General features: G+C 43.8%; 1 protein-coding gene across 17 annotated transcripts in view; it reads right to left on the minus strand.

Annotated features, from left to right (window-relative positions):
- Window positions 1–17,919, minus strand: part of AMOTL1 (angiomotin like 1) — a 197,865-nt gene that overhangs the window by 40,890 nt on the left and 139,056 nt on the right. For all 17 annotated transcript variants that reach the window (XM_081543192.1, XM_081543201.1, XM_081543193.1 and 14 more), the window contains 2 exons: window positions 13,323–13,467; window positions 12,066–12,155 (listed from right to left, as the gene is read on the minus strand). In XM_081543192.1, the coding sequence (XP_081399318.1) occupies window positions 12,066–12,155; window positions 13,323–13,467 (235 nt within the window). The remainder of the gene's footprint in view (window positions 1–12,065; window positions 12,156–13,322; window positions 13,468–17,919) is intronic.

Genomic DNA, 17,919 nt, shown 5'->3' on the forward strand with positions numbered 1-17,919 from the left:
ACTGTTTTAAAATGAATTCTGTAATAAGAAAGATTAAAGACCAAACTCTGTTCTGCAGAGTCCTGGGAGAAGGAAGGGGAGGGGAGAAAAAGGATGCTGGGCCCAGGTAGGAAGGAAGGGGCTCCCGACAAATGCGCCCCTGTCCTAACAAGAAACCTTTTCCAGCTTTGTGCGTTTTACACTCTGGGCTTCCAGATAAGCGTTCTTTTCTTCTTCATTTTGGCCGCACCACTCAGCATCGGGGATCTTAGTTCCTCGACCAGAGATCAAACTTGCAACCCCCTGCATTGGGAGCATCGAGTCTTAACCACTGGACGACCAGAGAAGTCCCCGGATAAACCCTCTTTAAATGAGACCTCTGAGGTTGAAAGCCAATAGTTCAGACATTACAAGGGAAACACCGACTTGTGGAAATGGCTGCTGTTACAATGTAGGGAAGACATTTGCAGAAATCAATCAATATGGGATACTGAGGCAAAGCCTTAAGTGTGAAGGATTCATTCAGTCTTCATTGCCCAAAGTTAAAAAGAAAATAGAAATTTTCCCTTTTACAAGTGGAGAAGGAAATGGCAACCCACTCCAGTATTCTTCCCTGGGAAATCCCACAGACAGAGGATGCCTGGTGGACTATAGCCCATGGGGTCGCAAAGAGGTGGACACAACTTAGCGACTAAACAGCAGCAGCATGGCAACAAAATTACTCTAACATATAAATCAGTTTTCCAGGCTCACTGTGAAGGCTACACACTGATTCCTGCAGTAAGGAGACCTCTCCTGCACGGGAGAACCTGCACACATACACTGCGGGAAGAAGTAGTTCTTTCACGAGTCTTGACCATTTTCTGCTTGTACTCCAGGGACAGTGGCCAATGTCTGAGTTAATCCTCCCACCTCCTGGACTCACTTTATGCTGTGTCTAAATCCTTCTACCTTTGTAGGATTTTAGGGATCTAAGATAGTAGAACTGTCTCCTATGGGAAGAAATATAAAAGTTTAGGCAACACCTCACTGAATGAGTGTTCTATTAATACACAATCAAATTCTCACTCAGTCTTTAAAATAAAATTCAAAAAGAACCCTTTTCAGATGCTTATCCCTGGGAAGTAAACTCAAACCACAAAATCTATTGATCTAATTGAGGAAAACAACCCATTTTGGTCTTATCATACTCTATTTGTCTGTTGCTCTTTAGTATCCAGAAAGCGACTTTAATACCCCAAAGTGCTTTTTATAGCACCCAATGTAAAATATCTCAGGTATGGATTTGGTAAAATACTTATCTGAATAGCAGTAAAAGCTCTCTCAATATAACTTTTTCTAATCTAATCATTCTTAGTATTGCATTTTTATTTTAGAAACTATACTATACTTATACTCGGAGAAGGCAATGGCACCCCACTCCAGTACTCTTGCCTGGAAAATTCCATGGATGGAGGAGCCTGGTAGGCTACAGTCCATGGGATCGCTAAGAGTCGGACACGACAGAGGGACTTCACTTTCACTTTTCCCTTGCATGCACTGGAGAAGGAAATGGCAACCCACTCCAGTATTCTTGCCTGGAGAATCCCAGGGACAGCGGAACCTGGTGCGCTGCTGTCTATGGGGTCGCACAGAGTTGGACACAACTGAAGCGACTTAGCAGCATACTTATACTTTCAAGTATAATTCATAGATATTTTTTTACCTGCCTGAATATGTACACAACCTGCAAACTTACTCAGCGAAGCCTTCTAAATTCATACATCCATTCACCTGGTTCAGCCTCCATATGTGCTGTTTGACCTTCCACTTTCTATTTTTAACACGAAGTAAAAATGTACTGCTACTTCTGTGTCACTGCAGATAGCATAATAATAAATTATGCAATGCATTAAAAATGCCAGGACGCATAGGGCATTTGATTTTGACTATACACCTACACCTATGCATGAATCGATTGTCAACGAAACCTGATGGCTTACACTTTCTATAATCTCCACAGAAGTCCTTTTTTGCCTTCTCTCTTCTTCATACAAAAAGATAAAGAACAGACACGTCTGTTTCCAAGTATGACCAAGTCAGAACCTACCAGACAATTTCGCTGCCCCTGCAGAAACAACCACGAAGCCTGGATATAACACAGAGACCAACGACCTGAAGGGAGTAAAACGTGAGGCAGGCAGACAGATGGTGTGGGAGGCCTTGCACTGCAGAGGTCAGAGGTGCACACGCTCGGCCTGCACTGGGGCTGGACTGTGACAGGTGTCACGGATCATCGCACTATGCACTTAAAATGTGTCAACTTTACTGTGTGAAAATATAGGTATATGTTATAAATCTATATTTGGCTTAATTAAGGGCCTCCCTGGTGACTCAGATGGTAAAGAATCTACCTGCAATGTTGGAGACCTGGGTTTGATCTCTGGGTCGGGAAGATCCCCTGGAGGAGGGCATGGCAACCCACACCGGTATTCTTTCCTGGAGAGTCCCATGTACAGAAGAGCCTGGCAGGTTACAATGCACGGGGTCGCAAAGAGTTGGACATGACTGAGAGACTAACACTTCACTTTCACTTCAAGGCATTATTATAATACGTGTAATAAAACTATGCTTTCTAAACGGGACCTCTGAATGGCAGATACGGCTTAACACCAAAACCTGGGTGAAAGAAGTAGATGCTGGGGAAACTGTTATATGTGGGGATGAAGTGGTTTAATCTCCTGATTAAATCCTGATCAGGGAGTAAGAAATGAGTCACCTGCAGTTACAGATTCTCCCTTCCTTTAGCTTCTGTGAGCTCTTCCATTGTCATTTTTGTAACTTGCTTTGAGCAGATCCTTTTCTTCTTCTTTCTACCAAACCAGGACTTTGTCGGCAAGAAGCAAATTAGAAGCAGATGCAAGCTTATTTTTAATGGTCCAAGACCAAATTTTCTGGACTTAAAACAAACACTTTGTCCCCTCAAAGTTCTTGGATTCCATTAAGATACAACCATATATTCTCTTTCCAATTCATGAACGAAAAATAATTTCAAAAACTAATTGTAAGAAACCACACCCCAGGGTTACTTTTTGTAATTTGCTTGTTTTTTATTCTTATCATCCAGAGAACAAAGAGTTTAATTTCATAGACATTTTGAGAAAATTTTAAGAATCTAGGCTGGTCTCAACAATTTTCTTGTTTTAGTATCTGAGGAGATATATTGAACTATCCAGCAAGGCTTTTTATTATGATTGGCTCAGGTTCAAAGACAGATGTAGAAGGTTAAGAAACATAAAATGTTCATTCCAGTAGCTAGAACTCATTTGAGATGACTTGAATATACTATCATTAAGTCACAGTACTGAGCTAAATAATTTGCAGTAAGAATTCTAGTACAAGAATTATTTATGTTTGCTTACTAAGCTGGATTCTTCTCTGGGTAAAAAATGTGAAATCTCTCATTACTCCCAGAGCCAACAGAGATGACCTTTGGAGGCCGGAAAGGAAAAAAAAGAAAGAAAAAGGAGGTCCCTATTCTTGTCATGGTCTTGCATTAAGTACTGAGGGGGCCTTGGACAAATCGTTTAATCATCTTTGGTCACAGTTTCTTCTTTAATGAAGCATGGAGGCCACGCTAAGTGAACTCTAAAAACACTGGGAATCCAACCCTGCTACCTGTCTCCAAGGCCTGGCACACAGCAAGTGGCTCTCGAGAATCAGGACGCCCTGGGTTCAAGACCTGTCTGCTCTACTTACCTGCCTGTATGACCATGGACAAGTTACTTAACCTGCCTGTGCACTAGTTCCTTCATCCGTTAAAGACCTGTAATACCTACCTCACAGGGCTGCTTGGAGGATGAACCGGGACCCCGTACCGACAGAAGTCAGCACAGCGCTTGGTGGACAGGAAGTGCTCAATCCGTGGTGGCTACAATTACCGTTTTTGCATGATCTGAACCCAGACCTGAAGGCGAGATTACGAGGGAGCAAACTTGCAACTCCACCTAAAGGTAAACTCTGAACCATCAGGTCAACAGCCTCTGAAATCACCATCACTCAAATGGCCATCAGATGGCTTTTAACGAGCTCCAGTTCAGAGGATACACGCGCCGCTGGTACCCAGACCTACAGCCATTCAGATACTCCTCAACCCAAGAACTGTAGCCCTCACTGCACAGCAGGATGCTTGTGGGAAGATTGATGGCCCTGCTGGGAGAGGGACCCCTAAGACTCAGTACCCAGGAGGCTACCACCAGTGGCTAACCACAGGGCTATCCTGCCCAGCCCCGTTTCCACCATTAACTAATTGTGGATTCCCACTGGGCTAACAAAGGCTTGTAACTGCATTCATACGTGTCTCAGTTTATCTCATGTGAAATAACCATGCTCACCTAATTAGGAATGAAGTAAAAGATGACTAAAACTCTCCCAGGAAAAGAAAATAGCAATTAAATCCTGATTCATAAATTCAGACAATTAACAAAATAAGATCTAAGAAATATTTCTGAAGTTCTTTATTTTCCATCCTCCTTTCTTGTTGGGGCTTCTTCTTTCCCTTCCTCCTCCAAATGCATGCATGCTGAGTCACTTCTCCATAACCAGTGCCTGAAAGAGAAGTCCACACACTATGGACTGCAGGCCGAATCCAGCCCACAGCCACACCATCTGTCCATGGCTCATCTACGGTGACTTTCAGACTACAGGGACAGAGTTGAGTAGCTGTGGCCCCCAAGCCTAAACTTATTTACATTCTGTCCCTTTATGGAAAGAGTTTGCTGATCCATGGTCTACAACACAGTTCATTCATAGGAGGTAGTTAATAACTGTTTTGGACAAAATGATAATGGTCATCATTTCATTCAACATCCAACAAGTGCTTATTAAATGCTTCCAAGCACCAGGCGCTGTGCCAGCTTCTGGAAACACAGTTACCTGGGACTACAATGGTGAGAATGACAGGGTCCATGCCCTCCTGGTATGGACAGTTTAGAAAGGGAAGGACGAAAACGGTCATCCAAATAGTTCCTTATTTATGGTATGATGAGTGTTTACAAAGGGAACAAGGGGACTGGAGGGATATATAAAAGGAAGACTGGATCCTACCTCAGGCAGCCTTCTCTGAGTAACTGCCATTTAATTTGAGCTGAGACCTGAACGTGGATTTCCTGGCTCTGAACTGTCAGCGAAAGTGAAGGGTCCCTGATGCCACATGAAATGCAAATAGATTTCAGTCTGTTTTTCAGTCTGTGCTTCTTCCATCCATCCGTCTAGCTATGAGTGCAAGGAACACAGATCATAATGAAGTTTAAGACACTTGATTTTTCAACCCTCAAACAGGAATGCTAAGCAAATAATTTAAAAACCAACGACGTGAAAATCATAAGCTACGTTTGCTTGTTAGAGACTGGACATCAACACGTGACCGAGAGACAGTTCTGCCATCAGCTCTGGTTCTTCAGGCACAGAAAATCAGCCTAAATTGAATAACATTAATTTTCGCACTTGGGGAGAAGATTTGATGGAATGTAAACAGAAACCCTGCAGGCTGGATGCACTGCTGGTTGTCATGAAGGTTTGAAGTTTCTCAGTGCTGCCTGTCAAGGTTGATCAAGTGGTGTAAGCAGTCACACACTCTGCTTTCAAAACCTAGCAAGGCTCAGCAGGCCACACAGGCATTCCTTGGGAACGTGGCCCATTTCCCCACCCTGAAGACTGGCAGGTTCTTCCAGAGAAGGTGGAGGAAGGATGCAAAGGAACAAGAAGAAGCATTGCAGAATGAATGTATAGGCTTACAAATCCATAAATGCAAGCCTGCAGAATAAATGCATAAAGTCTTCTTTGCATTTCCTATCACTGATGAGCCCGCAAAGCTCTGCTGGCTGAATTGGGAAGACTTTGTCCTCCATTTCTTTAGATGAAATGTAGGTATAGGGAGATTAAGCATCTAACTTCAGGTCACTGAACATGTTAATGAGAACCCAAGAACTGGAAGATGTGGTGACTGATCCAAGATTAGGTTGCTTGAGCTCGTGCCTATAAAACCTTTGCTTTTTAGAACTGAATTTTTAGTCTTAACAAAGCAAGGAGATCAAACCAGTCAACCCTAAAGGAAATCAACCCTGAATGTTCATTGGAAGGACTGATGCTGAAGCTCCAATACTTTGGCCACCTGATGCGAAGAGATGACTAACTGGAAAAGACCCCGATGCTGGGAAAGATTAAAGGCAAGAGAAGGGGATGACAGAGAATGAGATGGTTAGATGGCATCACTGACACAATGGACATGAATCTGAGCAAACTCTAGGAGATAATGAAGGACAGGGAAGCGTGGTGTGCTACAGTCCATGGGATCCCAAAGAGTAGGACATGACTGAGCGACTGAACAACAACTAAATTCAGAGGCCATCTAAAGGTCATCTCCCAAAAAGGAAAATCAGTTAATTTAGGGCAAGAAAATTTTCCCAGTTTAAGAAATGTACCTTAGCAGGCTTTTGTGGACATTCCCTTCCTTTTTGCCCAGGAGCTGATCAGTGGTGTCTGGCATGGTCTATGGACTGGTCGGTGCAAGAATATGGCCAGCTGCCCCCAAAACTTTTATATACCACAGTCAGCTCTCAACTTCAACACGACCACAGCAGAGTAAAAGAGGAGTCAGGGAACCAACTACATTTTAGTACATAGTAGTCATTTTCATGAAAAATACTACTGTTCCTGAAAGTAGAAGGAAGATTCCCTTTACCTGGATATCTTCCTACTTTTTGAAAAAGCAAGAAAGGAGGGAAAGGCGGAAGGTGAAAGGCAAAAAAAAATTCAAGCATTTTTAAGTTGCTTCTATTTTATTTTCATTAATAATTTCACCTAATATCTTGAAATAACTGAGCAGAACCAGAGGTAGCTCCTAATATGGGTGGGAGATACTGAAATAAAAAGAACATCTTGATACTGATGTACCATGATGAAAATTTCAAGCCTGGTCTTACAAGGATTTCCCACTTTTACTCATTCCCTCAGTAAACATTTACTGAGTGCCAGGCACATAAAGATCCAAAGAGTTTTAATGAAGGCTGGGGCTGGTTGTTGACAAAGAATGCCTGTAATTCTCCCATCGAGTGGAGCAGATTCACACTAAGAAATGGTGCCCACAGAGAACGTAGGCAAAATAAGTGCTGCAGTACGGGCTTCATGCCCAGGTGGCAGCTGCAAGAACCACCGGGCCCACAGAGGAGACGGGAAGCCAGCGCATCCACGTGTGACCACATCTAGCCTCTCCTTCCTAATGAAGCCTGATAGAAACCCTCAACAGGATGTAATGAAACACAATGAGGATTCAGAATACGCTCCTTATGCTCTATGTGGGTCAACAGAATTAATATTTATGTCATTGTAATTTCTGCTTTGTGTTTCACATAAGCCCTTAGAGGAAGTACAAAAACCAGAAGGATTTTCTTTTAGGAAATTATTTTTGTCTCTTTTATGTTCTAAAAGAGCTAGAAAATCAAAGTATCTAAAGTAAGACTTAAAGATAAGATGGAGATTGTAAGATAAATTGAAAATGGCAAATTATTGTCATTTTTAAAACAGTGGTCCCACACTTTTTTGGGGGGAGGTTCATTTTTAAACCTATGGGGATTATAAAGGAAATCAAATCCTATGAATTATTAACTTATTTATATCCATAACTTATTAATTTAAACAAATAAATGAATGCCCCCAAAATATTTTTTTTTCTTAGAGAGGCACATTTAACAGCCAGAATTTAACTTACATAGACTTCAGTTTAACCAAATATGCTGAACCCATGAGGCCTAAAGAATCCCAAGGAGCGAATGGGGAGAGAAGTTTCTGGCCATCCTGTAACACACATGGGTTTTATCCTGGAATAATACAAGTCTGCCAGAGCTCATCAGTTCTCCCTCTGCTCAAGAATATAAGATCATCTCTGCCAGTCTAGTTTCCCCACATCTAATATTTTATTTTTGGCTTTATGACCTACTAGTATGGGCTTCCCCGATGGCTCAAGCAGTAAAGAATCTGCCTGCAATGTAAGAGACACAGTAAATGCAGGTTCCATCCCTGGGTCAGGAAGATCCCCTGGAGGAGGAAATGGCAACCCACTCCAGATATACTAGTGATAGAAATTCTGCAGAGTTATTAATTTTCAGAAAGAAACAGATAAAACATTTCACTTATTGACAAGACAGAGCTAAGAATGATGGGGAACTTGCTTTTGTAGACAGTGGTCTACGTTTGCTCCCTGTTTGTGTGTGTGTATGTGTGAGACAGACGAGTCAATGGGGAAACCAGGAATCTCAGTAAGTTAAAAAAGCTAAAGTACCCAGTTTCACTCAGCCAGATCAAAAAAGAAATTGGCTAGATGCCCTGTTTTTAAGGAGTAATTTGGCTGCAAACATATTTGGAAAAACAAGTAAAACCAGAAAGGGCTTCCCAGGTGGCTCCGTTGTAAAGAATCTGCCTGCCAATGCAGGAGACTCAGGTTCGATCCCTGGGTGGGAAAGATCCCCTGGAGAAGGAAATGACCAAGCACTCTAGGATTCTTGCCTGGGAAATCGCTACATACCATTGGCTCGCAAAGAGTTGGACATGACTGAGCGCACACACAAAATCAGAAAACACACACACAAATTTTTGAATTCATCCAAAGAGAACAATGCAACATCAGGAGGTGATAGAGAAAAACACTCCCCAGAGTCTTAAAACTTCTAAGCACTTCATTCAGAGAGATTTTTAATTCAGACAATCTCATGTCTGAGAGGAGCACAATTATCGTTCTGCTGAATGCTTATTTCAACTTGTAGAGCTATGTGTAACGACCCAGGCAGACTACGCAGGCCTTTATCAGGCTCCAACAAAGAGCAGAGTTCTGTCTTTAAAGAAAAACTACTCCGGGCAGCAGGGAAACTTGGAAATCAAGTCAGGAAGGACATAACCCTTCCACTGGTTGAGACTTTACAGAAGCCCTCCCCACCGCTCATATTGCAAGAATGCCTTGGGTGTTTTGGGACCTGGACTCTCAGCTTCAACTGGAACATGGAACAAAAACATCAAACATATTATTCTCTATTTTCCCCTTTCCCTCTGACTTTTCCTTTGGCCAAGGTGCTTGTCAGAGCCATAGCCTTAGCTCCTGGTGGGCAGGATCCAGAGACATCACTACTATTTGCTATGCAGTCAGTCTTACCTTTCTCTTAGCCAAGCATTAGAATCTCAAAAGGCTCATCTGAAAAACATGGCTCCTCTTGAGAGTACACTCAGTGTTTATAACTATGACTCCTAGGCATTGAAAAGTATTCTTATAATAGACTTTCTAAAAGACTATACAGAGAGTGGAACACATTAATTACTGAAGAGATAGTGATTTGTGCCTGCCATTCTGTGCCCATGTGCTAAAAGGAAAGCCTGACAGAGAGCACCGCTCATCACCAGCCTCCAGGGTATGTCTGCACCTCTGTCATTACACCTGCTCACTCAGCTATGGGCCGCAGTAGGAGATGACTCAACACGCTCAAACCTTCACTTGTTACCGAATCCCCACGTCTCCTCCTCTTGCTTTTGATTGGTAAAGGATGACCATACATCCAGTGGCTCTAGTCACACTCATTTCACTCTCTGTCATTATTCAATTGGTCACCAAGTCCTATAATTTGTCAACTGTTGATCTGTCTCCTATCCTCCACTACTACTTCTTAGTTCAGGACCTCTACCTCCCTTGCCCAGATACTAAATTATCTGTTAACCAGGCTCCTTGCCTCCAGATTAGTTCTTCATGAATTTCCCTTCTTTTGTGCCTCCTTAACTAGCTTCTAAAATATATGCCTTACAAACAATGAAATCATAAACACACATGAAGAAAACACAAGTGAATATGTTTATAATTTTGGAGTGGAAAAAGCATTTCTAAGCATGACCTAAAACCTAGAAGGCACAAATACAGTCACTTAAAAAATCTATAAGACAAAGGGCTCTATATTCAAAGATACAAAAACAACTGGGGAAAAATATCTGCACTATATATGGCAGGAAACATGCTAATTTCCTTCATACAGAGTTCTTCCAACTCACTAAGGAAAAAAACTATCTGTAAATTTTAAATAACATCTCAAGTCCATCTCTTGGCCACTCCAGGAGAGGAAAAGCTAATGCAAATAATTATAAAGCTGGGAGGAAGGCACAAAGTGTCCTGCAAAGACTAGGTAATGAAAAATCGGTTAGCTATCAGTGTTAGCAACCCTGCTTCAAAGGCCCTGCCGAGATGCAATTACATCACACGTCAACACTGAGGCACCTTTCAGCAGTTGAAAAATGCCCCTGGATTCTCTTGTTTATACCTTTGGAACAGCGGAACATATTTGCAAGGAACAAATCATTCTTTGTAAAGCTGGAAGGGCCTCTTTGCCTGCATTATTGATGCTTTACCTTTGAGCCAGATGGTTAAAGTTGTTGGGAACATTTCTGAACTCACACAGCACCATAACCTATTAGTCCATCAGCACAGCCTGGGCTGGGAGGCTACAGCAAATGCTCATCTGATGAAACTCATTGACTTTTCCATTTTAACCTGAACTAAGTGACAAAATAGTATCTCCTGACAAGAAGGCAGAGTATCAGCAGAGGGACATCACTGACATAATGGCCACAAGGATCCTTATTCTACCTAGGAATATGATCATCCAAAATTAAGGTGTCAAACCCAGAGGAATATGGTGAGGAGGCAGGTGGATGGAAGGTTCAGGATGGGGAGGACACATGTATACCTGGGGCTGATTTATGCTGATGTATGGCAAAAACCATCACAGTACTGTAAAGAAATTATCCTCCAATTAAAATATAAATTAATTTTTAAAAATTAAGGTGTCAAAATGCTAAGTGCTAATAGTACAGATGACTCATTTGTCAAATGAATGTTCAGATGAAATGATAAATCCACTGCATCTATGAGTAGAAATAACTTTTGTTAGGAAAGTGAATAACTCAAGAGGCTTATATATATAGCTTTGTATACAAGTCTGGAGCACAGGCCAGTTCATCTAATGCAAAGGAATCCGATGCAAAAGCTCAAGACCGTATGAGTGTCTATTTGCCAAACAGAGTTTTAAAAATGAAACTGAGACTCAAGCTGGAGTTTGATCATGAGAAAATTTTGGGAAAAACAGGAGTGCAGTCATTAGTAAATTTGGGGAAAACAAAGAAGAAACATTAACCCTAATGAACAGCATTGGAAATTAGAAAATGTAACCAAGTATTTCTCAGCTTTGAAAATGTAGACCTGTATTGAGGGATCCAAGTACCAGAATACTATCACTATACAGTGGATGGCCAGTGTTTGAACAAGACTTTTTGCTGTTTCAACTGTCTTTAGCTGTGAGCACTTAACTCACAATGCTGCTGAGAATTATGACAGAGGAATGAATTTAATTTTCTACAAAGTTTCCCAAAAAAGACAGCTGGATTCTTATGTTTCTGACTTAGACAATGAATTTGCAGAAATTCAAACCTTAATTGATAGCTTTTCAAAAACCCATTTGCTTCTATTATTTGCATCTGGTGAAATTAATAGAGTATTTCCCAATAAATCTAGAGGCAGAGGAAGCCATTTTATTTCTGGCTGAAATGGGCTCGCAGGGTTCACCATGGAGCATCACCAATGAAGACCCATGCTGGGAACATTTATATTGCTTCATGCTGCCAGGGCCAGCCAGTTCAGAAATGCTCAACCTACGTGCACTCAAAACATCACAAAAGAGCGAATCCCACCACAGACCTCCTTCCTTTTCCATGGAGATAAAGATCTATGCCTTACTTCAGGTGGTGAATGCCAGGGAATACCGCAACAGTGTATTCCTTAGAGAGTATTAGAGAGAAATACGGAAGGTCAGGAGGTCAGAATAAACCTCACTGAAATATTACAACCTTGGCTTTGTCTTGGGCAGAACCAAGAGGGCCTCATCTTTGGCCCAACAGCTTATATGCTGAGTTAACAAACAAAAGCAAGCAGCACAAATTTTACTTAAAATGAACAGGCTTCTCTCCTTAGGCCCCGAGCTTTTAAAACCACGCAGTTGGGAAAGATAAGCAAGGAGACTCACTCTGGGAAGCGTAAAGTCCCTCAGCCGCCCTGTCTTCGTGTCCGTCATACTCCCTGCTGGACAGCTGTCTGTTGGCTGTCTCCAGTCGATCTGGACATAGAGAGGAGATGGTTACAAAGACATGCATGTGGATCTAAGTCATCCTGCACTGACAAATGACCTGGGTGCTGAGAGCTGATAGGGAGAGCTGCCCAGGCAGGAGCCCCAACCTGAACAACTCCTGGGGAGGAACAAGACGTTCCAAAACATCGAAAGAGAAGTCTCCAGTGGCCACGCTGTGCCTCTATGCAATCTACTGCAAGGGGTGCGCCAGCGGCAGGCAGTGAAGATCAGGCACCTGCAAGCCCAGCAAAGTCCTCGCAAAGGGCTTGAGTCGCCCTGGCCTCAAACCCAGCCCTCATCTAAACTTGACTATCAGTTCTCTGTAGCTGGGAAACAAAAAATTAAAAATAACAAATGAATAAATACCAGGAAACAAGTCAAGATGACCTAATGGAGGAAGACTCTACTCGGCGAGTTCTAAGTTTGCTCATGTCATTTGATCAGTCTTCGTTTATTCAATTAAATAATTCAGCCTAACAAGGTTTTATTGAGCATACATCATACCCCAAACTGAAGGGCTTACAGTAATAAAAAAAAAATGTAGGTTCCAGCTACAGACTCTTTTGACATGACAGAACTGAAAAAAATGGCTTGGCTGACTGAAAGTGAAGTACAAGTTCATGGGTCAAATCAATCTGCACGAGGGAGGTTGTCAAGATCCTGCAACATGGGACCCAAGCTTTCAGGAAATTGATATATGTTTACTCTTCTCATAACCGCAGGTTTGTTTTTCCTCCAAGAGGGACGTGTGTCTAGCTCTGTCTTCTACACTATATACTGAGCAAGTGTCAAGTGCTGGCTTTCAAAGAGTGCAATCAAATGCCTCAGCTTGATATGGTAAGGGGTGTGCATGCAACACTGGTCTTTTCAGATATTCCCATTCACAACATGAGTCATGCTAAGTACTTGTAAAGCAAGAAGGAGCTGCACACATATCCCCTCCCTTTCAAGGACTCATGCATAGAGGTTGTCACTTCTCAAGCTCAATGCTGCACTGGACAACCTATAAGGTGAGAAGAACATGTCTTCTCTTCGGTGCCCCTTCCCCAGGAGGCTGGGATTTACCAGGTTATCTAACACAGCTTGCACCTAAAGTTAGACCATCAGCTACACGGGGCGAGGGCGTTTAGGGCGGGGAACACGTGGGTGATGTACCTCGGAGGTCTCTGTTGAAGTCATGGAGCCTTCGAATCTCGCCTTCGAGTTTGTTCCTCATCGCTTTGTCCAGCGACTCTCGCTTGCTGGTTGACTTGACCAGGCTCTCATAGGCTTCTGAGATTCTCTGAAGCTCTTTTTCAAACTGAAAGAAAAAAACAGCATGGAAGTGGAACCTCTGACATTCTCGCCCACGACTTAGTTATACTGACTCTTGGACGTTCCCAATGTGAAAGCTGTATCTTACATGCAGCCTTTCTGCACCTCAGGTGTGTCTAGCAAATCCTGCAGTCAACTTCACTTCCCCGTGTCACCCAGGACCACATTAGGATCCTGTGAATGACAGACTCACAAGTCTGGTGGGACCATCTGATGTACCTGGTACATCAGATGTCTCTCAGTACAATGTCCATCAGATGTCTATCAGGAAGGGGTGAATTTAAACATAACTCACACTCTTATATTTTGTATGGTAATTCATAGCTATTATTTTTCCCAGTTAACATAAGAAAAATATTAAAGTACAAGAAAACGAAAGGATCACAGCTAGAACCCAAACTGCCGGAGTCCACGTACAGTGCTCTTCCTGAGACTCTCATCCCCAAAGGAATATAAAATCCACATGAAGAAAGGCTTCATCGCTTAGTTTTGTTACCCCTTTGTCTATGAAATTATCTATATAAAGGACTAATGGATTTGTATCTAAGTGTAAACCAAGCTGCCAGACTGTTTCTCTTTATGTGAAACACAGAGGTTTCTCTTTATGTGAGGGAACTGAAAGACATGAATTAAAACCACCTTTTCTCTTTTGTATTTCACTAAATCCAGGGCTGTCACTGGTAAAGTCTTTAATCTACAGCATACATAAATCTATAACAAGTAGCTGAAACTGTTGTAACAGGAGTCTAACACAATAGCATGTTTACGTAGATATTAATAAATCCCATTTTACTGTTGTGCAACGTTCATGCAGGAGAAAAAGTAAAGTGAAAGTTGCTCAGTCGTGTGCGACTCTGTGGACATTCTACAGTCCATGGGATTCTCCAGGCCAGAATACTAGAGTGGGTAGCCTTTCCCTTCTCCAGGGGATCTTCCCAACCCAGGGATCGAACGCAGATCTCCCACATTGCAGGCAGGTTCTTTACCAGCTGAGCCACAAGGGAAGCCCAGAAAAAGTAAAGAGTGCCCACAAACTTGGCTACTAAAAGTTGGAATCAGAGGCAAAGTGGCAGGGTTGAGAACTCCAGCACCTCTCCCCGGGCACAAAGAGACCTCGCTGCGTTTTGGTCTCTTCACAGGAGAGCTGTGTCACCATAAGCCAGGTACCCTGATTGCCTGAACTCCAACTGCCCAGATCAGAAAGTCCCTGCTTAGACTCCTATAACTATTGATAAACCAATACCTATCCTAACAGATACCTGTTACACACTCACTACATGTCTGGGTGCCAGGGGAACAGAAATAAGACAATGTCTGGTCTTGAGGGCCTCGCAGCCTGGCTGGCCTGTATGTAGGCACATATGCTCCTCCAGTGCCATCTGACACAAGGTGTGGTGATTTAATGCTATGGTAGCCTAGAGACAAAGTCCTTAATTTAGCAGGGGTAAGAAGGGGCTTCTTTAAAACAAGATTTCAGAAAAAACGCCATTTAAAATGAGTCCTGAGGGATGAACAGGAACTTGCCAAGCAGAAAAGAAAAGGCTAAAGGGCTTTGGCATTCAAGGCAGAAGACAGGGAGGGCGTGAGCCAAGACAGAGCCACGAAAGAGTGTGTGTGTATCTGACAGGGCAGGTCATCTGAGGATGGCAGCATGGAGCGAGAGGCAGGAGCAAGGCAGCCCAAAGGCAGGGCTTTAAAGAGAATGACGGGGGTGGGAGAGCTCGGCGAGGGCAGGGCAGCATAAATCCCACCTGAGGTTTTACAGAGTTCAGACTAAAGGACGGGGTGGCCGAGAGAGTAGGCAAGAGAAAGGAGTCCAGGTAAAAGCTACTGTAAACAGTTCAGTGACACGTGACAAACAGTGAACCCAGACAACCAAAAAGATAGATCTCAAAGACACTGAAGAGTAGACTCAGTAAGCCTCCATGACTGGTCTGGACGGGCGAGGGAGAAAGAAACCAAACACAGTCACAGCTTAGCAGACAGAGTAACAAGAGTCAGCCAAGATAAATGACGATAAGGCAAACATGTTTATCGAAGAAAGAAAACCAGTCTGGTTTTGGAGATACCATGCCTGTGGGGCCGGCAGAAGAACACGGCAAAGATTTCCAGTTAGCCGAGGAGAGAGAGGTCTGGCAGTCAGGAGGGCAGCTGTGTCACTATGGGCAGATGACAGATGGGCCACGAAGTGGAGACGGCTTAGGGAGATCACCAGATGCTCCCAGGCAGGAGAAGGTGGGACAGGAGGACCCAGGAGAGAGGCCGACACAGCGACGCCACAGCAGCCAGGAAGCCAGAAGCTAAAGAAGGCAGAGCGTGGTCACTGTCCCAGAGGTTGCAACGGAGCCAAGACACATCAGAGAAGAGGTTGGTGAAGAGGCTGCAGGGCGTCGGGCCTCCTGCTTGGCAGCCTCCGACCGGGGCAGGGTTGAACATCGAGGCTCCCTTCAGCATGGATGTTCCCAAAGGCCTCCTAATACCAAACTGGGTTCCTCCACAGGCCCCTTATTTCAACGAGGACTTTCTATCTCTTCCAAAGATATCATGAATTATTGGTCATGTGGCAGCAGAAAGAACAGCCTGTCCTGAATCCTGCTCACAGTCCTACCGCAAAATTATGTTCCTTCCTTTTAATTTTGTTTTCAAAAGAGATGGCTCCAAAACATACCACCACTTTGATGCTAATTTCATCTGTAAAAAGGTGGCCTTTGCTTTCAGAAGGATGGGCAATGCTGCAGGGACAATCCCCAATAAGACAGGGCACCGGTGAAGCCTTCTTCAACTAGGCCACCCATAGGAACTTCCCTCCACTGATTTCATATACTCTCCTATGTTATATTCATCTGACTGGAATTCTGATGCATTCTGTGTCTCTGGTTTGACCGTCAACTCCTTGAGAGCAGAAACAGCCCCAGAGCCCTAGACTTGTGCCCTGCCTCATGACAAAAGTACCGACTGCATAATTAACGTTTAAATCTCTTACAGAACTACAACTACATGTAGGAAGTTAGCAAGATGAGATTGTGATTCAACATCAGGGAGAATTTCCTAACAATCTCTTCCAGAAGTCTACCCAGTAGTGAGCATCTCTGCCCTGGAAGCATTCAAGTGAAAAAATGAATGGTCTCCTTTCAGAGACATGAGGTTTCTAAGGAACAGGAAATTGGACTAGAATCACTTTAAGAATTTTAAGTCGAAAGCTCTGTGGTTTCTGACTGCACATTCCTTCAGAAGGACGACCACACCCTCTTCTTCAGAGCCTCGGGTCAGAACATCTTAAGGCCCTCTTAATGTCACTTCCTAGGTGGTGCTAGTGATAAAGAATCAGCCCTAGGTGGTGCTAGTGATAAAGAATCAGCCTGCCAACACAGGAGACATAAAAGACACGGGTTCGATCCCTGGGTTGGGAAGATCCCCTGGAGAAGGGCATTGGCAACTCACTCTAGTATCCTTGCTTAGAGAATCTGATGGACAGAGGAGTCTAGGAAGCTACAGTCCAGAGGGTCGCACAGAGTTGGACATGACCTAGCACACACGTGCGCGATGTGTGTCGGAGGTGAAAGCAGTTGGACAGGTTGGTCTTGATATACACACCATCTGGGCCAGTCCCAAGTCTGAGCAGGAACATATGAAGAGACTTTGCCTCCACAGCTCCCAGCCTCCCATCCAACAAAGACATCAGGAAGCTTTTGGGGCAGGCCGCAGGAGACCCAGGAATCTCCGAGAAGCAATCTCTGGCCCAGAAACGGAACTTCAAGCAGAGTGGAACGCTTACAGTTTCAGCAGGGACTGCCGCCATGAAGCAAATGGGCAGAGAGGGGCTGTGAGAAAGTCTCAGCCCTTCCCAGTTTAGAGACTGGCTTGTTCCCAGTCACCTTCACATGCACAACTCAGGGACCTATAGGGCTGAACACAGGCCTGCCGTCCACGCCTCAGACTGCCCGGCCACAGCCACTGCTGCTTCACTGACAAAAGAAGAGGGTCTTTACTAAAGCAAGCCCAGAGGAACCGTTGACATGTGGCTCTTCAAACATCCACCTACACCCTGGTGGCTTCTGAGGCCAATCTGCTCAGCAGCCCACAGTCTGGTCCTGCTGGAAATTCCGTGCATGAATTATGTTTCAGGGAAACTGAGAGGAAAAAGAAGCAAAATGAGCGGCCGAAAGGAAGTGATGAAAAACCGCCACTCTCTCTGGGGGTCCCTGGTCCTCATTCCAACACTAACAGGGATAATCACCACCCTGCCCTTCTCTGGAAACAGAGTCTGCATTTCCAGGTGGCTCTTTGGCAGCCTCTGAGCTCAGTCATTGTTTCCCACTGTGTTCCTGGCATGCCGCACATAGGCTAAAGCCCTGCAATTAAAAATTCATCTATTTTTGGTTCTGCCCTGGAGATGAATCTCTGCGAGCGCTCCCGAGGCTGTGAAGAAGGATTCCAG

The sequence above is a fragment of the Giraffa tippelskirchi genome, chromosome 11 (assembly GCF_054371585.1).
Source record: "Giraffa tippelskirchi isolate mGirTip1 chromosome 11, T2T-mGirTip1v1.2.pri, whole genome shotgun sequence".
Lineage (NCBI taxonomy): Eukaryota > Metazoa > Chordata > Mammalia > Artiodactyla > Giraffidae > Giraffa > Giraffa tippelskirchi.